Source organism: Carassius auratus, chromosome 26 (genome assembly GCF_003368295.1).
Source record: "Carassius auratus strain Wakin chromosome 26, ASM336829v1, whole genome shotgun sequence".
NCBI classification, from domain to species: Eukaryota; Metazoa; Chordata; class Actinopteri; order Cypriniformes; family Cyprinidae; genus Carassius; species Carassius auratus.
Genome location: NC_039268.1, coordinates 767683 through 789380, shown reverse-complemented (window position 1 = coordinate 789380; position 21698 = coordinate 767683). Strand labels below are relative to the sequence as shown.

Genomic DNA, 21698 nt, shown 5'->3' with positions numbered 1-21698 from the left:
AAGAAAATTATCTGTCTAATGGAATTAAAAATGGTAAAATGTGTTAAATGGAAACACTACACTACAAAAATATATAATCCTCCTATAGTATCCTATAGTAATCCTCAGGTTCATGAACACTTCAATTTGAATCCATAATTGTCCTTTTTCGTAGTAAAAATATCTAAACACACTTTAAACTACATACATGTTCATCTCAGACAAAAATATGCAAAATGATGATGAATAATCATAAGGTATTAATAAGTAATCGATTTAATTTGAAACCTTTTCTCACTTTTTGTGAAACATTATTTATTTAACTGTAATTACTTTTGAATGTAAAATCATTTATTTAGTTTCAAGGATACAGATGTGAAAACAAACCAGATTATTCAGTTTTTACAAGCAATGTTAAGCAATACATGGAAAATGTACATCTGAATAAACATCTTTCATTATTTGTAGAAAAAATGTCTAAACATTCTTCAAACTAACAATTTTCATCAAATATGACAAAAATGCAATACAAAGAATTTAGGTATTCACACAGAAATGCAACAAAAAAGAAATTCAAGGCCATTTGGCTCCAAAAATCACATGAATCACATGATTTCTGAACAAAGTTCTTTTCCATTTGTGTGTGTGTGTGTGTGTGTGCAGGGTGCTTCCCTCTTGTTATAAAATGTAAAGTGCATAAATTTCACAGTAAAGCCTGCTAAGAATTAGGGTACTGCACGTACCTAAAAAGAAATTTCGCAAGATTGCTTGGGGAATCGGAGTAGAAGGGAAATATTTTTCCAGCTCTTAAGTGGTGTTACACAGTCTGACAAGGGTATTAAAATAATAACTGCCGTCATGAATTACAAAAACGGAAATCCTGCTTAGCCACAGCCTCCCAGAGTGAACAACAAAGCTTTTGTTCTGCAGGAAATTATGGGAAAAAAAGAGTACCACTTCGCTACATCAAGGAGAATTTTAATGATCAAAGTTTAATCAACACATTAATCTACAGGTTCAAACGTCACAAGAACTTTCAACTAAATCCATTCTTGAGATGTATATACGCTGGTAGCTCTACAGCAGGCACAGAAGTATGTTGTAAGCCGATAAAAAGGCGAGATTGTAGGATTTCTGTTCCTTTCAAGGGCCCACAGGAAGATGCAAGGTCCACATATACATATGGAAAGTGACATATTATAATTACAGTTTTCTAATTCTCATGCAGTTACTACTTCTAAAATTCCTCAATTGAAGATAATATTAGTCTTAAAGGGGACAGAGGAACCAGGTGTTGGGTTTGATAACATCAGCTGTGAAAAGGAAAGTCATTCCAGAGTTGGAGCAAGTTATTATTACATTTACCCAGACTGTGTTACATAAGTGTGTCAGGTATACAGACACTCTCACATCAGTTGTTCTTATTGACATGCTTGTGGCGTCTGTGTAAGAAAAACAAAATCTATTTAGGACAAGTGACTACATTTTCGAACATGTTGAAGTATCTGAGAAAATGCAAAGTTCACCCCCAAAAAAGGAAACTTTAATATTTTCTTTTACAAACACTTTCCCTACAAAACATTTAGCGCAGTAAAACGACAACTATCTTACTGAACTTGATTTTGTATTAGAATTTAAATTTCTTGTGTCTTGTGTTTATGAGTCTATAAAAACTTCAGCTGAATGGTAAAAACTCATGATGATGAGTCACTAGCATCATATTTCCTCTCAGTTTACAACATATTACAGAGCCAAAAGGGGACAAGGGTGAAAGGGGAAAAGGATACTAAAATGTTACATTTCTTAATGCTTTTTTCAGAACCGTTCAGAACAGTTCTCCATTTATCGGTGTCTTGTGTTTAGGATAGGGCTAATGTTGGTAAGTACAGTAAAAATAATAAATAAATGCATACATAACCCACACACAACTAGGCTGTGGCAGCTCAGATAAGAATTTAAGAGTTTTTAATGTTGTTAAACCGTGTGCAGCGGATCTCGTCTTTTCTAGATTTCATAGGATTATTGTCTGGTTCAAAGCTTTTAACTTTCTTTGGCATTTCTAGATCTGCAGTAAAGATAAAGGATACAACGTAAAGCAGGCAATTAACCTGTATACATATGTATAGTTTAATCTATTGATAAGGTAACATTGAACATGATTATATTTGTATTGTTATGTACTGTTGTGCTGCTAAACATTTTTACAGACAGTACATGGTATATACAGAGCAGTTCAAAATATATTTTTTTAATAAATGTATTTTTTTTTCACCAAGGGCACATTCAATTCATCAAAAGTGACAGTAAAGATATTTATAATCTTACAAAAGATTTATAATTTTCTGCATTAATAATAATAAAATGCTATTAAAAGTGAATTGAAAATTCAGCTTTGCGTCACAGAAATAAATCACATTTTAAAATATAGAAAACAGTTATTTTAAATTGTAATAATATTCCACGATATTACTGTCTTTACTGTATTTTTGGATCCAAAAAATGGAGCCTTGGTGCCTTGGTAAGCATGCATGCCATAAAAAAAAAAAAAAAAAAAAAAGTCATAGGGATTGTAATAAAATAAAATAAAATAAAATAAAATAAAATAAAATAAAATAAAATAAAATTTGTTTTGAGGGATTGTAATAAAAAAATAAATAAAAAAATAAGTCATAGGGATTGTAATAAAATAAAAAATAAAATAAATTAATGTTCACGCAGCAGTTAATATATATGCAAAGGACACAGACCTGTTGAAGATCTCTGTGGATCTGGCAGGGCTTGCGGTCCGAGGGCTCAGGTTAATGCCGTCAGCGCTGGAGCTGATGCTCCGTTCTGGAGAGTGTGGAGGAAACGGAGCTCTAGCACCCGGGCTTCTGTCTGGAAGATGGGTCAAAGGCCTGGAAACAGGATCACTGGAGGGAGCAGGCTGAGGAAAAGATCTCGGCACAGCCTCTGTCTTTATCTTCTTCACCTGAAAGACAGAAATCGAAAGAAAGATGAAGACAGATGGACAGAAATGTACATTCATTACAAGAAAATCCATTAGTTTGAAGACCCCAGGAAACACCAACATGAAGATAGTTATACAGCACAATAACAACTTAGCTCACATTTGTCTTACCTTTCTAACCGATAAAGGCTGTACATGCCGGAAACCTGTTGAATAAGTGTAATAGCTAAAAAATCTCACACGCACACGAGCCAAGTCAAATTCAGATCGATCCATTGTCACTAGATGATGCAAATGATAAGCAGACCTTAAACTATAAGGTTTAATGCAAGACTGCCACTATCCTAGGACCACAACCGTGTTTAGCCAGAAGGGAATGTGAAATCCAAACTTTTGAGCATTGATTTGTGAATAACAGGCCAATCTGGTACAGCAAAGTAGAAGGGATGACCAAATTTAACTCACAAAGCAAATGAGATAAAGTCACATAACACGCACTTAGTCCCGAAGGCACAGACGGTCAGTAGGTAATGGCTTTGACTATGGTAAAGAGGACACTATCGATCTCAGCCCACGTGGGACCTATTTAAGGCACAGTAACTAAGCGAAATCTGGACATCGATACACTAATGTGTTAATGACGCAAACAGCACCAGAAAATCGTTGTTTTAGTGTTTATAGATGGGTTGAAGCACTAACGTTATGCAAAAGCACAGGACACCATGGGGTGATCTTTAAGATGTTAGACATTCATTAGAAGTTAAATTAGAAGTTAGATTTCAGTCAGCTCGTCCCACAAACATACAGCTTTAGAAGATAATATGAACTTCTTTTATGTCAATTTTAGCCCCAGAACTCATTCACCTACACTACTGTTCAAACATTTGGGGAGTAATACGATTTTCTTTATTTTATTTTTTAAATAAGCCTCTGATTCTCACCATGGTCGCATTTATTTGTAATGTAATTGTGAAATATTAATATTATTGTAATAAAAATATTATTACAATTCAAAATAGCTGTTTTCTATTTGAATATACAATACAGACCAAAAGTTTGGACACACCTTCTCATTCAAAGAGTTTTCTTTATTTTCATGACTATGAAAATTGTAGAGTCACACTGAAGGCATCAAGGGCTATTTGACCAAGAAGGAGAGTGATGAGATGACCTGGCCTCCACAGTCACCGGACCTGAACCCAATCGAGATGGTTTAGGGGTGAGCTGGACCGCAGACAGAAGGCAAAAGGGCCAACAAGTGCTAAGCATCTCTCGGGGAACTCCTTCAAGACTGTTGGAAGACCATTTCAGGTGACTACCTCTTGAAGCTCATCAAGAGAAAGCCAAGAGTGTGCAAAGCAGTAATCAAAGCAAAAGGTGGCTACTTTGAAGAACCTACAATATGACATATTTCAGTTGTTTCACACTTTTTTGTTATGTATATAATTCAATATATAATTCCACATGTGTTAATTCATAGTTTTGATGCCTTCAGTGTGAATCTACAATTTTCATAGTCATGAAAATAAAAAAAACTCTTTGAATGAGAAGGTGTGTCCAAACTTTTGGTCTGTATTGTATATTTAAAATCTAATTTATTCCTGTGATGTAAAGCTATATTTTCAGCATCATTACTCCAGTCTTCAGTGTCACATAAGCCTTCAGAAATCATTCCAATAAGTAGATTTATTGCTAAAAGATATCGTATTATTATCAATGCAGAAAACAGTTAAAACTATTTTTAGAAACTAGGATTAATCAAAAGAAGGTTTAAAAGAACAACATTTGTTAAGAAACAAATACAAATCTTTGGTTACATTATAAAGTGTTTTAAAATATCAATCTGTTCTTGTTCAATAAATTTATAATTTCTTTAAAAAAAAAATACATCTTACTGGCCAAGTTTTGGTAAACTATTCCACTAGTAAAGTACACAAAATAAAACTTTTCCCTGCTCTTTGCTGAAACCTTGCATCATTTCTTACCTTCTTTTTTCTCGGTGTTGGTACAGGATTGTCTGGACTAGACTCACTTTCTCTTGACTGGTCTGTATTCTCAACTGGAGTGCTTTGAGTGACCTGACAAAAACACAGAGAAATCAGGCTACAAACCTTAAAATTACAGTTTTAACAGACGATGCATTGTGTGTTTACAGTAAACTATAAAACATGATTTTTAAAAACAACTTCCAGAATAACAGAACTAGATTTTTACTAGAAGTCTTCTCTCAGTATAACATGTGGGTGGTGCTTTTCTACTGGATCTGTTAGCCGCCTTTAACACCCACTAAATTTAGAAACAAGAAACCGCATGATTAGAGGTATCAGAGTTTAATAAAACAAAGTTTCATTTTTCTTTCCAAGACTCCAGATCTAGATGTTTCTCTGTCCTCACTTCTCATAACAAACCTGACTCCCTTACATTTCAACAGAGGCTTATAACACACCTCCCAGATTAACCTCCTCGTTGATAATCAGTCACCTCGACTGAACACTCAACAAAATGCTCAAATCAAATTATGTAAGCTTAAACATAGATGGAAGCGACAGCTGACACCATCAAATATCAATAGTTCGTGTAGCTGCGACCAAAGACGCTGTACATTTTTGTAAACTCTTTGAACCTCCAAGACATCCCAATGCAAAGTTCACATACCGTAAGCGTAGGACAAATAAGATCTCTGTAACCTTTGACCCATGTCGATCAGAACAATAGAAAAAAAAACGAATCATAAAACTTCATGCCAAGTAAAACGTAATCCTCCAAAACAAGGAAATATTTCAGTTTCGGGAGATAACCACAACGAGTATTTGACTCGTGCTACGAAACAAGTCAATAAATAAGAGAAATCTCCTTTATCTGCTAAAACGTTCAAGATAACGCCTTTCGAACGTGTTAAACTATCACGTGTATAAAGTGTTTGTTTATGCTGGTTCACCCAAAACAAAGTGAGGTAATCCGAGTGAGCACTACGTGTTGAACTGAAAGATTTCATCGACCGCTTATGTAATTGGAAACGTCTCCGCTGTAGGAAGTGGTCTTATTTTTCATGAAAGTCCCATCATGTATTTTTTCCATCAGCAATTCTCAGCCTGTTTACGACACCAGTTCGCCGATTCGACGGTTCTCCCACAGGCCTTATCACCTCAGTACCACATGTCTGTGTAAACAGAGGGCTTTCAATAATAGCTTTGGATTTCAAAGAGAACACAAAAACACAGCATAAGCTGTCGTGTGTTCAGACCTTCCTTGGCGGAGATATTTCAGGAAGGTGGAAGATGGGAAAAAATATATATTTCAGATTTTTGAATGTGAAGACTCTTCCTTCCAGGAAGCCACAATGAGGATGTAAACTCAACCAACTTCTGATTAATAGAATAAAGCTGGATGCTAAATAGATCAGGCCCAAAGGGAATTCACACAACAAGCACTTGATTATACCATGAACTGACTATAATTGCACCACTGCAATCCAATTTTATTGATTTGCAACTAGTGAATGAGGTTTGTAATTTACAGCAGTTCTATGAGCAGGAATTGTGAAGCTTTATTTATCGTATGACATAGCCAGACTGATCTTAACAATCATATTTTGTAGAAGACAGGAGTTTTAAGTTTTTAAAACACAAAGACTATATAACTTACCTTCTTTTTTCTTGGTGTTGGTAAAGGATCATCTGAATTTTCAACTGGCGTGCACTTTGTGACCTAACAAGATGATAGTGATTGATCAAATGATTTCGACATACAATCTATTACATTTAAAGTTTATAGGGTCACACTTTATTTTAGGGTCCAATTCTCACTATTAACTAACCATTAACTATGACTTTTGCCTCAATTAACTCCTTATTTGCTGCTTATTAATAGTTTATAAGGCAGTTGTTGAGTTTAGGGTATTGGGTAGGATTATGGATGTCATGCATTATATGTACTTTATAAGCACTAATAAACAGCCGATATGTTAATAATAGACATGCTAATAAGCAACTAGTTATTAGTGTGAATTGGACCCAATACTAAAGTGTTACCGTTTATAGTAACATGGGCATCTCAAAAACTGTATAAAACATATGAGTTGCAGAAGAACATCACTGTTAAAAGTTAGAGGCATTTTCTTTATTCAGCAAGATTGCACTGAATTGAGCAAAAGTGATGGTAAAGATAGTGTTAAAAAGATTTTGATTTCAAATAAACGCTGTTTTTTCCACAAACAGTTTAAGGAGTTTTCTTAATTGATAATAACAATAATAAAAAATGCTTCTTGAGCATCAATTCAGCATATTAGGATGATTTCTGAAGGATCGTGCGACACTGAAGACTGGGGGAATGATGCTGAAAATGCGGATTTACATTTATGCGCCATTGTTGAGCATCAGAGACTTCTTTTTAAAAATTTTGCAAAATCTTACCGACCCCAAACCTTTGACCAGTACTTGGAAAAACTTGTGCCCAGAGGGCGAGTACCTTCATACAAGGTTTTTCAATCTACAGAAACAATATTATTGTTAGCAAAACATCATGCCAGTCATTTAAGAGGATCATGGTTCACATTGCTTCATAGAGAGAACATACACAAACATGAGACCCAGCCCGTCTCCAGCAGACACGTAAACACTACACCGTGCGGTTCTGAGCACGTACGCATGACCACCGTCATATGCAACTGACCTCATCCACTTGAGAGGGAATGTTAATTCAATTGAACTGACAGAAAACAGAGCTCTCTTTCTTTGTGCATTTAACATCCGGCGTGTAAGAGTAAAACTCAATTACAATCTGCCTGCTTGTGAAATTTATCAAGCAAGCAAATACACATATGACTTAATGACTTCATATATTCATTGACTTAGTGTTTATCAAGAGGTGCACTTGGCATGAGCTACTGTAGATCTGTTCTTCATCTTTCACTCAGTGTTGTTCCTCATTGCATGAGCAAACACATCCTGTAGTCCACGAAAACACCTCGGGGTGTAACTTTAATACCCATCGGAAAGACAAATACATCCCTTTAACAGGAATTAAGGTCACAAGAATCCAAAGTCAGCATGATGTAAATACCAAGAGGTTTAATCGAGCCCCTAGTTTTATGTCCCAGCCTCATCTGTGGTAAAGGTCTTTAAGTGCTGAAAAAGTCCAAATGACTATTAAAGGAAAAGACATCCGCAATGTAGATGAGTTTGTTTCTTCGTCACATCAGATTTGGAGAAATATGCATTATTTCGCTTGCTCACCAAAAGATGCTCTGCAGTGAATGGGTGCCGTCAGAATGAGAGTCTAAACAGCTGATAAAAACGTCACAATAATTCACAAGTAATCCACACCACTCCATTCCACCAATTAATGTCAGGTGAAGTGAAAAGCTTCATGTTTCTAAGAAAGAAGAATTCATCATAAAGGTGTTTTCCACTTCAGACTATTGTTTCTGGCTCAAATACAAGTTCTCTATCCACAATATTGCTACCTCTGGTCTGAATCAGGAGATGGACTTTTTTAGGAAGCATTATTATGAATTATGGACTCATATATTTTGGCCAGAAGTGAAATTGTGAAGTTAAAAATGTTTTAATGATGGATTTGTTTCTTACAAACATGTATCTTTGATGTTATTTGATGGACTGGAGTTGTGGATTATTGCGATGTTTTTATCAGCTGTTTGGGCTCTCATTCTGACGGCACCCATTCAATGCTACAGCAAGTCAGGCAATGCTAAACTTCGCCAAATCTGTTCTGATGAAGAGAAAAGAACTTATCAACATTTTTGAGAGCCTGAGGGTGAATACGTTTTCAACAAATTTTAATTTTTAGCCCAACTACTCCTTTAAAAAAATAGCTTTTGACTGACTTAAGATCTGCATCATTTGGATTAAACTCAAAGCCGAGTCTTGTGATTGTAACTTTCCCCTCAGGGCAAGCAGAGTTATTGGATTGCTGGTGGTTTAAGTGCTATGTCACTGGAATTTGACATGGGCTGTGGAAACAAACCCACACTGCTCTGTGTACCGCAGCAGGTTGTTAATACAGGCATCTACAAATACACACACACACACACAGTGTATACTATCACCCGTACCTTCATCTTTGTGACATGTGGAGCGTGTGCCTTCGGAGCAGGATTGAAAGTTGAAGTCTCTGTGTTTTCAGTGTTTGTGTTGGCCTCCTGAGAACAAAACAATAGACTCAGGGATTCACGCGGGATCACTTGAACCCACTGACTACAGCAACAAAGCATCAGTGCACATGAGCGATGCATTCACAAAACAACACAATTTCATGTGACAGCTGAAACTAAAGGGAAAAGCAGACACTGTTGATGGTGGCATAGGAGAGATAGCATGATGACGTCTTGCAGTTTTGACGAGTCGGTTCAAACAGCAACAAAGCAAGGTCAGGCAGACACAGAGGCATGTGACCACTAAGCTGAAACAGGAGAAAGTGACATGTTTTGGGTTGTGAAAGATGCATTCATATACATGGGTTGATATTCTTAGTTGCTCTGCAGTTTTGAAGGCATTTGGTGTACTTCAGATGTTCAAATCTAACAAATCGGAGAACAAAATCAGTCTAAAGTGTCAATTTTTTTAAATTAAGATTGCATTATCTGAAAGCTGAAAAAGAACAAGCTTTCCATTGATGTATGATTTATTAGAAAATATTTGTCCAAGATACAACTATTTGAAAATCTGGAATCTGAGGGTGCAAAATAATCTAAATACTGAGAAAATCACCTTTAAAGTTGTGCAAATGAATTCTTAGCAATGCATATTACTAATTAAAAATTACGTTTTGATATATTTATGTTAGGAAATATACAAAATATCTTCATGGAAGATGATCTTTACTAAATATCCTCATGATTTTTGGCATAAATTAAAAATCGATAATATTGCAAAAAATATACCCCAGCGACTTAAGACCAGGTCCGGGGTCACATTTTGCAAATAACAAATTTCTGGATATATGTTATCAATTATAAATATTATTCTTAATTTAAAAATGATAAATACTAGGATAGTAAAGATACTAAAATAACACTGGTTTGAACCCCAATTTTAGTTTGTTTGCATGTACTAAGATTAAATGCCTCCATTTCAAGGACAATTGTGTTGCACTGAACAATTTTATTTATTATTCTTTAATAATTTTGTCTATGGTACAGAACCAAGGGCAAGTGAAGTGGCAGTGCATTGGGGGTTAATACTGTATGTTTTGTCATTACTCACTTTGACTTTGATGAGGTTTGAAGGTTCTTCTTCGATTAGTCTTCTCTCCACCGCAGGCTCAAAGATAGTGCTGTAGTTCTGGATCAGCTTGGCCATAATGTTGTTACAGATATTCTGCTCCCGTATACCGTCAAAACCAGATGACACACTGCAGAAAACACACACATGCTGTGAAAACAGACAGAGTGCTGCCACATTAAATTAGAAAACCAGAAACAACATTTAACTCCTTTTTTAAAGTAATAAATCATAAGCATTGACATATCACAATCAACTGAGCAATATATAAATAATGCAATAACAGTGAATACATTTGGTGCTGATATATTGTGCTGTTGCACTATGGGTGTCCCGAGTTTGAATCCCAGTTTGAGATCCTTTCCCAATCCTGCTCCCCTCTCTTTCTCTCACTTTGCTTTCTGCACACTGTCCGATACTAATAGACAAAATACGCAAAAAAAAGTATATATATATATATATATATATATATATATATATATATATATATATATATATATATATATATATATATATATATATATATATATACACATTTCATATTAAATTAAATACAATAAATTAATTAATATGAACAAAATGGAAATGCAAAAATAAATCAGGAATAAACCAACTTTTTTCATAAAAATGTGATGGAAAAAAAATGTCATTATGGTATCAAGGTGACATTTTATCGTCAAAAAGGCCCTTGAGCCCCAAGAAGGTTATTCCATATATATTTAGTAAGGTTTCACAAAATAAAACAGCAAACAAAGTGTAATGATATTAATAAAAACATAATTTTTTCGCCAAACAACGTAGTTCATCAGAAATGGTTGTGGTTCAAACAAAGTGGTTGCCGAGCACCACACAAACGTAAACAAAGGTGTATGTTTGTAGAGAGATTTACAACATTGGCTCAACCAATCAGAATCAAGGACCGGAACTCTCTGTTTTATAAAAACTATTTCCTGTCACTTAGGTAAAATGTTTAAAAAGCAAACTTTTTTGTAAACTAAATAATTATTCTCTCTTTGTGAGAGGCCACACTGAGATACTGTCCCACGACGGCGTGATAAAATATACAGTAAATGCTACTGTATTGGGTCACAGAGTGCTCGTCTGACAGCTGTATTTATGATTTTATTATTCACCATAAAGAGAACATGCTGTACAGAGAAGAAGAAAGGTATGTGCCTAAAACAGAAAACAGTTTTGTCACTTCCACCTCACTGATCTGAGGTTACACAGAGGCTGAGGTCTCAAACACACATGTTGTGGCTGAAACTGAGTGGCTGATGTGTTATAAGAGATTGTGTTCATATTACAATAGCTGGCAACTTCCTTTCAAGTCACTATAACAGGGAACAAATAAAATCATATTTCAAATGAATTGATGCAACAATTATTTTGACGAAGCATGTCACATTACTTCATGACCAGCCTCTGTAAGACATAAACTACATTGAAAATTTTAGTAGAGAGTTAAATCTGGATGTATAGTTAGTTATGTATGGAGGTACACATCTGAATGCTTTTTGAGTTTTTTTCTCAGAGCTATTCACTTGTGAATAATCACCCTGAGTGTTTCTATGCCTGAAAATAGCAACCAAGTAATTTATGACCACACAGAGCGTATGTAAGTGATATTTGTGTTAGCGCTGACATCGAGTAAAGAACTCCCCCCAGACTTTGGCCCCCTCTATTGGAGTCCGAAGCCAGGAGAGCTAGCCACAAGAAAGCCGAAACTTGCACCCAACACGTATTTCAAAGAATTATTTTTAATGATGCAATGACAATTTAAACCGTCAAGATTTAAAGTTATAATTTATAGGATTATATCAATAAAAAAAGAAAAGAAAATCATGCTTTGGTAAATCATAATTATGTAAATATATATATATATATATATATATATATATATATATATATATATATATATATATATATATATATATATATATATATTTTTTTTTTTTTTATTATGTTTAAAGAAAAAAAAAGTACAATTACTAGACAAAACTGTATGGTTTATTTTTTCCCGCAACATAAGTTAACACTTTTCAATTTATGGACCAATTCTCACTAATAACTCATTATTAATTACAACTTTTTGTCTCAATACACTCCTAATATATTCCTTACTAATAGCTAGTAAGGTTGTTGTTTAGGTATGGGATAGGGTTAAGGGAAAATATGGTCGTGCAGAATAAGGCAATAATATGTGCTGAAACGAACGAATAAACAGTCAATATGTTAGTAATATGCATGCTAATAAGCAACTAATTAATAGTGAGAATTCAGAAAAGTGTTACTGAAAAATATCGTGTTCCTGGGGAATCGAACCCCCAACTTTGCCCTTGATAATGCAATGATCTACCAATTGAGCTACAGGAACACTAATATAGTAAATTATTATATAGTAAATTAACATAAAGTAATGTCAAATACCCTGTAAATTTTTTTAAATAATAATAATAATAATAATAAACAGTATACATAAATAAATAAACAAAATAGTGTGAATTTTTGAAGTTACAGTACACTAATGACAAACAGAATAATTCATCACTGTGCAGGCATTGAAACTATGCTCTATAGAGTTGGTCAAGGGTTGTGTAAAGTGTGTCTTGGAAACATGAGTCCCGATCACTCTGAAATACAGCCAATGAGAAGCCAGACTGAGAACATGACACGCAGATCACATAACATGCACCTTTTGGCAATGAGCGGAGGAAACATCATTCAAATAGCTTGCAGATACATGCAGAGCATCTAACATTTAGAGCTTTCTGCAATTACCTTGAACTTAAATGCAAAGTAAAGAAGTTACTTGAAGACATGATGGGTATCAGATTATGGGTCAGCTAATATGGACGTAAAAAAATTTTGATTGCTTTGCTTTTGAGCTGTGTGACTGTGACTTACTGGAAGACGTTGGGCCCAAACACCGTGGCCAGGTTGGTGGCGGTCATGCGGTTATGAGCATGTTCCTGTTCCACCTGGGACAGGAAGTGACATAAGTGATGCAGGAGACTGTAGTGGATATCTGGCAGCTGGAGTAGGAGCTCACGCAGGTCCTTACAGAAGTCACCCTCACTGGATTCTGACAGAACAACACAGAAATATAATAAAGGATTTGATATTTTTGGTAAAGCAATATGATCAAAGTAATAGAAAATGCTACTTTAAATGATTTAAATCACCTTATAAACTCTGTGAAAAATTTCAATACAGGTATATTTTATAATTAATTAATTGATAAATAAATAAATCATTAATCATTCACATTTATAATAATAATACATTTTAAATTATAATTTTTTTATTGTTATACATTTTCCTTTTGGGTTAGTTGTTGACAAACTCAAACTAACTACTAATTATTTGACAAAAAATAAATACACTGCAGTAATGCATTTATAAAAATAAATTATTATTATTCAATTTACATTATAGTAAATAATAAATATTTTCATAATATTTGTCATTTTTAAATTGTGGTAATATATTTTCTATTTTAGCTAAAGCTGTCACAGAAACAGCCACAAAGCAGTAACAGCTGCAAAACACGAAGTGTTGACAAGGATTTTTGTGGCGTTTTTAAGGTGAATAGTAAATGTGGAAGTGAATAAAGCTGACTAGGAACTACTCTGTACGAAGTAGGTGAAGGGTGATGGCTTTAATAGTGTGTGTGGACATGGGAAGAGAAAGTGACACGTCAAATTGCTGAATTGTGCCTGCTATAACTACTAATGAAATAGAGGAACCTCCCTATGATCGTGAAAGCTAAGCTAGAATTTACTAGAAATCATATATATGTATATATATATCAACCCCTCCAGGATTTCGCAGGACTTTTTTTCTGATTGTTGTGGCCTAAAATGACTGATTTTGCTGCTGCCTTTCTCAAAATTTGCAGTGATGTTTGCAGCATTTCTTATTGTTTTGCAGTGGAAATACACCACAGACAAAAAAATCAGCTCATGTTCAAATTCTTTCTTGGGAAGCATTAATATGAAACTGAGGTGTTTATTGGTGCACCGCTGATCTCTGACACCAAGATAACATTAATCAAGTAAAGTCTCCTCTCTGCACGTCGCAGAAGTCAGTAAGTGATGATACAGTTGCAAATTCAAATTTTTTCCAATTTGAATGGACGCAAGCCAGCAATACAATGAAATGTATTAAAGTACTAAAGCCAACATCTTGCCTAGAGCTCTTTAGGCAGTAAGAAAACACAGATCATGATTTAAAGCACTTACTTTGACTATGACTCATGAGCCTTAGATAGAACCATAACCTTCACCCAAATAATTTCAGTTGATCAACAGCCTAACAGGTTTGACTGGCACTAAAACCGGTGACATATATTGCAAATATTGTTAATTATATAATATATAATAATATATCTAAAACGTGCATAAGGATAAGTGGACAAGGTGATGGAAAAATATAATAAGGAAAATTTTAAAGGTGTTGCATTTGCATGCAAAACATTTTCCTTATGACTCCACTTCAAAAAAAAAAAAATTGTTAGCTATGAAATATATTTTTTTCTCATTTCAGCTTATGTTTTCTTTCCCATATCCCTTTATAGGTGTTTTATGCATGTTTTTGACTCTACTAAAGCATAAAAATACTATAATATGTTTGCAGATATTTAAGAAACATGCTAAGTTATCATTCTTGTTTATCTGAAAAACAATGCTACAGTCAGTTATTCTTTTTGAAAAATGTGCGTCTGGGCCGAAATGTTGGTCTTTGTTTTGGTTTGTGAAACCCGCCCACTGCCAGTTTACCCAATCCATATTTGACAACATTTTTACATTAAATCTTAAACTAATGACTAATGATAAAACAGGGATAAACTACATGACTTTTTTCTCAAACATGGTCGTTTTGAATTGAAATGGTATCATTTCTTAACTTCTTAAGTCTGACGTTTATCGTTGGCTTTTCTATAATTAGGCATACAAATGAAAGACGAAATCATTACTTCTCAAGAACGTCGTGCCTTATATTTTCTCTGACCATGTCCCCAAAAAGTCTCCGAAGTTTAAAATCTTTCAGTTACCAGTCCAGATGTTTTAAGTACTACACCACAGCACCCAAACATGAAGACTAAAGCTGCCTCACCCTGGTACAGCTGAATGAGAGGACTGTGGATGGAGGGATGGATGAGACCTTCAGGCAGATCCCTGAAGAACTGTTTCAGTAAACTGGCCACAGCACAGGGGTCTGAATCCTGATGCAGATCCACCTCTTCTCCTCCATCAAACCTCTTCCGCAGGTTCTCCACAGTCCGGACGCTGCCGTTTACTCTGAACAGACCCTCCAGACGAAGACCTGGCAGATCGTGGCACCATGAGACAGACATGAAGCTCTGGAAGTCCATTTGTAGTTCAAACTAACAACATTTTAAGGTTTCAACACGTAGTTATGGCACTTTTAGTTCAACTGACAAACTAATCTTTAAAAAAATAAAAATAAATATGAGAAGATATTTGATCAACGCCATAAAATCGACAGAAAAATCAAGCTTAAGTAAAATTCTTGCACAGTTTCGTGCTGACATGTCAAAGGCTCAGCCCGTCTTCTCTGAAGGGTTATAGCAGCATCCAGAGGAAAACAGGATGTACTACAGTTAGAACAAATATCAATTCTAGTCTTTTTAAGACCTGAGAGTTGATTTCAAGGGAAAAGTCAATAGGAAGTGAAATTAATATAATATATGTTGAAAAGTATTGTTATATAAAATAATATTGTTCTCCATTTCATCCTTGCGGTTTTGTCATGTTGTTGTCAATCACAGTTCTTCACTAACAAATGAGTTTTAGAGGACAGAGGTGGGATTATGTAGGAGGTTTTTTATTATCATTATTATTGTACATTTATAGTGCTTTCTATTATCTTTTGTGTTTTTAAATAAATAAAAAATAATGCTTTTTTAACTGACTGTATAATGATAAGCTTAGTATTTTTACCGTAAATAAATAAATATTACTGAATGTTTTGAAGAAATACGATTAGAAATCATGCTGCTTCTTGAGTGCACACATCTTTCCTTTTTTATTTGGTTCGACCTTGATCCGGTACCCAGTTACCTAATTTTAATAGCCACAGCTCGGTCTTTGTTGAGCTAAAGGCTTGGAGCCATTCACTAAAATAGTAAAAGCTGTGATTTTATGTTTTTAGACATTATGTACTATTGGCAGGTAGAAAAACACACTGCTTGCCAGTTGATTCACTTCAGCCAACATGGTGCACTGAGTGAACCCACAGTATTCTTCAAAAGAAGCACGCACACACACGCACACAAACGCACGTGCACGCGCGCACACACACACACACACACACAAACGCACGCGCACACACACACACACACACACACACACACACACACACAAAGAGAACATGTAATTGACTTTAAAAAGTTTTAAATTCATGTATAAGAAAATGCATGGATAAGAATTTCAATAAATAGTCAAACGTTTTGGATAAACTCAAATATTTGTCTTTTTTTTTTTTAAAGACTACAAAATAATATTTGTATTTTAAAAATGCAAGTCACACAACAGGATTACTTAAAATCAAAGGCAATTAAAATGATCTAAAAAAACAGAAAAAAAACTAGTCACTTTTTGACTAGTCACAACACCTAAAATACAGAAATATAAGTTATAGATTTATAAATTTAATTTTTAATAATTCTATCTATATTAAGTAAAAACTTTAATTTCAAAATAAAAATAGAAAACAGAACAAAAAAAAGAGTATTACAAAATAATATATACATTTTTTGCCCTAGAATCATTCCCTATAAAGTCGGAAACAAATAGTCCGCTATTTGTTATATGGCATTTGCCGCACCTCTGAAAACAATCATAAATAATAAATTGTCCAATAAATCCTAGGCCTGTATCAGTCACCTGATGAGTTCTTCTTTGTAAAAAATGCAGTAGGCCAGGATCAGGATGTGATGTGCTATTAGATGCTTAAAGCGTTATAATGGTTCACTGAAGAAATACTCAGGTTACTTTTAATTCTTTATCATTGTCCCCAGATCAGATTTCTCCCACCAACTGTGATCAGGTCTAACACATGAGCTGAGAGCAACACTTACCATGCTTTTCCAGATACTCCACCATACTCCGGACCACCACAGGAACCCCGTCCTCGACCAGTCCCAGATCTCTCAACTCCAGCAGAGACACGCCGAAGATCTTCTTCCTCCCCGTGGCGGTGGCTGGAGAGGGTTTGATCATGGGCAGCTGCACCATCCTCTTCATGTCCTCCTTTATCTGAACGGCTGCCTTGTTGTGCTGGGAAAAACAGAAGAGAAAGGAGCAGTCAACCACATCCACTGCTCTGACCGTCTGCATCTTGATGACCCCTAGTCCATCTATCAGCCTTTATATGAGAGACTTTTCCCACTGCCTATGTAGGTGGATCTGTCAGTGGCAGGAAACAGAAGGGAGGGAGACTAGTGTGTGTGTGTGTGTGTGTGTGTGTGTGTGTGTGTGTCTACGTCAGGAGAGGTTGCCATGCACCTGTAACCAGGTGAGAGGAAACACACTCAAGCTGACAGTATGTCAAGATCAGCTGTGCTTAGAGAACAGAGCTTGTTATGTATTCGAGGAAGAAAGCTTTGAATCGTATGCAGTCAGGAAGTTATACTGATGTGGTGAACAAATATTTTCCTTTCAATGAAAACTATAATCAATTGAGTTAATCAGGAAAGAGGTTTATTAAGTAATAGACACCTAAAGTGTAAGGTATTGTTATTTTAGTATTGTTGATATATTATTGTAGTTTTTGTTGATATTTTAAACTGAGTTGTATTTACTAGGTAACACATTTTTTATGTATATATAGATTTTATTAAGTTTTAGTTTAGTTTGTTCATATTATATTATTTATGCTAATATTTATATTCAGAGAAATAAAAAAAAAACATGATTTTTTTTTAAACAAGTTACCTGTTAACCGTTAGCATGCTAAAATGACGGGAAAACGTTAAACTGATATTTATTTGTCATTTTAAATTATTATTATTTACAATTTATTTTATTGATAATTTTACAAAATTACATATTTTAATAGTTTTCAAAACACATATTGATAAGTAGTATGATGGACAATAGTTAGCTATGAAAGTATGTTTACCATTGTAAATTGTTAAAGGGTTACGCTTTTTTTATGTAATAATTTACAAATCTTAAATCAGCCTAAGACTGGTGACCTAGTTCAGCTTAAATTAGCTAAGAGCAGCAAACCATTTTGGGCTAGTTTGAGATTTTATAGCAAGGCTGCATGTGCATATACTATCTTTCTGCAGTAGTTTTTAAAATGCAATAAACGCACAGATTGCCTGCTCATTCTGTTCTCTACAGTCTCTCTACAGTCATGTGAGCATCTTCTAACTGCGTGTTCTGTACGAAATTTCCTTTTTCAGCAGTGCATGACCCAGGCCACTTTGTAAACACACGTTTATGCTATAGCCTACGCATAATCAGCTCAAATACCAATAGTAGGAGTACCTTACCATATAAGTGCATTTATTTTGAAGGCATGACAGCATAATGTGAGGTGAATCAGTGCTTCAGTGTCAGTTCACTAACACAAACCATAAGGCCTTATTTGCTTAATAATCAGTGATTTTTAAAAATGTTTTTAAGTGCCCACCAATGCTGCATTTATTTAATTACAAACACTGTTAAAACTGTAACATTGTGCAATATTATTACAGTTTAAAAGAATTGTTTTCTATTTGAATATATTTTTAAATGTAATTATTCCTGAGATGCATAGCTGAATTTTCAGCATAATTTCTCCAGTCTTCAGAGTCACATAATCCTTCAGAAATCACTGTAATATACTGATTTACTGCTCAGGAAACATTTCTAAATGTCATTGTTTAAAAACTGTTTTTGTTGAATAAAAGTACCAATTTCTTTCAAATAATAATGATAACTAATTATTAGCATAGAAGCTTTATATCTGATTCTTCCTGCTAAAGTCTCTAGCATTTTGCTCCTCCAGTAGTTATTAAGAACATAAGCCTGTCTGAGCTTCTCATGAGAGACCAACAGGAACAGATGTCCACAAAATCACCCCAACCCCACACAGGGTCCTCACAACACTTCATACGTGAAGAGCCTAGCATTAGCATACAGTCATGCTATTCACAGTCAATGAGAGTAATAGAAAACTTTGTGCTGCAAGTTTCCATCACAGGTTCTGACAATGACGCCCCCTGCTTTGACTCTTTTGGGAATCAATGGATCTTCTAACGCTCCCCTATAGACTGAAAAATACACCTCAGTAAACCCTCATATCACATGAGATCCTATATTATTTCTAGCTGAAGAGTTAAAATAGATTAGCTCAAAAACTAAACAAATATTTAAATGATAAAAAGTGACAGTAGAGACATTTATAATGTTAAAGAAGATGTCAAAGAAATGCTATTCTTTTAAACCTTATATTCATCAAAGAATCTCGAAAAATTTTATCATTTTCCAAAAACAATGCTGTTTTAGACATCGATGACTAAAATGTTTCTTGAGAAGCAAAATAACATATTAAAGTGATTTCAGCAATGATGTTTATTTTACAATATATTTACATATATATATAGTTGTGCTTGAATAAATAAATCCAGTCTTGATGAGCATAAGAGACTTTAAAAACATTGACAAAAATCATAATAGCCCCCAACTTGGCTGCAAAAGCATAAATCCAGGTTTTTGGTCTTAGTTCAATTTCATTCTGTTGGGTGAAACCCGGTCTCTGCGTGTTTGTTGATATGTCACGCATGCGTGCGCACACATGCTGTGTGTGGTCCTGACAACAACTGGTTGTAGCAGCGCATGCTAGCAGCAGCTGCAGATCCTCTCTGCTATTATACAAACACAAGCTCATACTTTACAACACTAACTACATTTTCCAAAACTGTATCTTTAGGGATACAACAGCTTGTCACTGGGACAGTTCTGAAAAGGGACAACTTTTTACCTTATTTAACCCTAAAAGGTGCATACAAGTACCCTACAGTAGTATGTATACTTAAATACGAACCTTTTAAGGGTTAATAAGATACAGAGTTGTCCATTTGAGGTTACTGTCCTAATAAAAAAAGAAGCAACAAAGCAATGTAAACTTATGTGTAAAGTTTCATTAAGTGAAGCTCACACTAGAGTGTCAGGTCCAGGTGGCCTAACACAAGAGACATTGTTAACAGATGGGAAGAAATGACCTCAGTCTATCGGCTTTTACCCAGGTTTAAGTCCAGGATCACAGCCGGGACTCTTGCACATTGATGCATGCAGATACTCCACAATAATCAACTTAAACATACACACTTAAATACTGGCTGACTGAGTTCCCTGCCTTAAAATGAGCTGACCAACATGTTTTTTGTACTTACACAGATGGTTATTGCTCCAGCCCCCATCTCCCTCTTCTTTCAGGAAGAGCCTGTAAAGTGATGAATTCTCCAAATTCCTTCTCCTTTCTTACTGTGGCTTCCTTAACGTCCCATAACAAAGACACCGGGTCTGATGTGCTGTTTAGTCCATCTTTGGATGGGCTAAACGTACTCGAAAACTTTAGAGGCTAAGCAGATGAGTCAGTCTCCCTTTCCTAAAGCTCTGCGGAGCTTAGTGACTCCTCACCACCAAATGAAATCTGAGCCCTGCGCTCTAATTGGCTGGTGTTGTGGGTCACATGACCAGCTGTCCCAAACCTTTGAGAGTCTCTCCACTTAGGGCAAATGAGAGGAAGCTACATCAATAACCAATTCACAACTTTTCATTGTTGAAGTAAGGGGCATTTGTTTGTCTTCATACATTTTAAAAAAAGCAAGTAGAAAATGAAACTTATCTGACTTTTTTTCCCCCATGTTTTTATGATTTTATATTTTAGAATCTCCTTTGCAACTTAACTGAGAAAATCAAGAGAAAACCTTAAGCTGCATGTTAACTTGTATGCACAGGCTTTTGTACTGAATAAAACATTGTTTTGCACAAAGAGCACTAGATCTCCAAAGCGTCACTGAAAGACAATAACTTTTTAACAAATCTAAACTTGCATTTATAAATATATCAAAGGAAATGTTATATTTGAGCTTCTAAACAGTCATTGAGAAGTGTCTAGATTCCAGGTTATGACCTTGTTTAAACTTCATGAAGTGCTTTCAATGTATGCTGGACACTTGTTGGCTGTTTTATCTTCATTTACCAGTCTAATCATGATTTTAAAAAAATAATAAAAATAAAAAGTTTAACAAGAAATAAATAAATAAATTCTGTAAGTTTTGTAAATAAGTTCCTATGTGTCTACAACATATGCCTTTAGATTAAAAGATTCAGTCCTACTGTCCGATCTTGCCAAGACTCAATTTTTACCAAATCTGTTATTAAAAAATGAAGCAGCACAAATTTTCTCATATTATTATCACTTCAAAATGTGGCCTGGGTTTCATTATTACAGAGGATTTTGAAATCCTAACAAGATGTATCCAGAAAATATATTTAAATAAATGA

The 21698-nt window shown here is 34.8% G+C and overlaps 1 protein-coding gene across 9 annotated transcripts in view; it reads right to left on the bottom strand.

The window, feature by feature from the left end:
• LOC113044013 (protein FAM13A-like) overlaps positions 1–20809 on the bottom strand; it is a 41507-nt gene extending 20698 nt beyond the window's left edge. For 7 of the 9 annotated variants that reach the window (XR_003275839.1, XM_026203588.1, XM_026203591.1 and 4 more), the window contains exons 1-8: positions 17276–17549; positions 15289–15498; positions 13078–13255; positions 10153–10300; positions 9003–9089; positions 6575–6637; positions 4915–5007; positions 2727–2950 (exon numbers count right to left, since the gene is read on the bottom strand). Coding sequence is in view for 8 of the 9 variants with exons in the window: in XM_026203588.1 (XP_026059373.1) it covers positions 2727–2950; positions 4915–5007; positions 6575–6637; positions 9003–9089; positions 10153–10300; positions 13078–13255; positions 15289–15498; positions 17276–17534 (1262 nt within the window). In the remaining variant the exon portion in view is untranslated. Of the gene's footprint in view, positions 1–2726; positions 2951–4914; positions 5008–6574; positions 6638–9002; positions 9090–10152; positions 10301–13077; positions 13256–15288; positions 15499–17275; positions 17550–20581 lie in introns of those variants that run through there. The other 2 variants (XM_026203596.1, XM_026203595.1) reach the window with 2 other exon arrangements.
• Between the last annotated feature and the right edge of the window lie 889 nt (positions 20810–21698).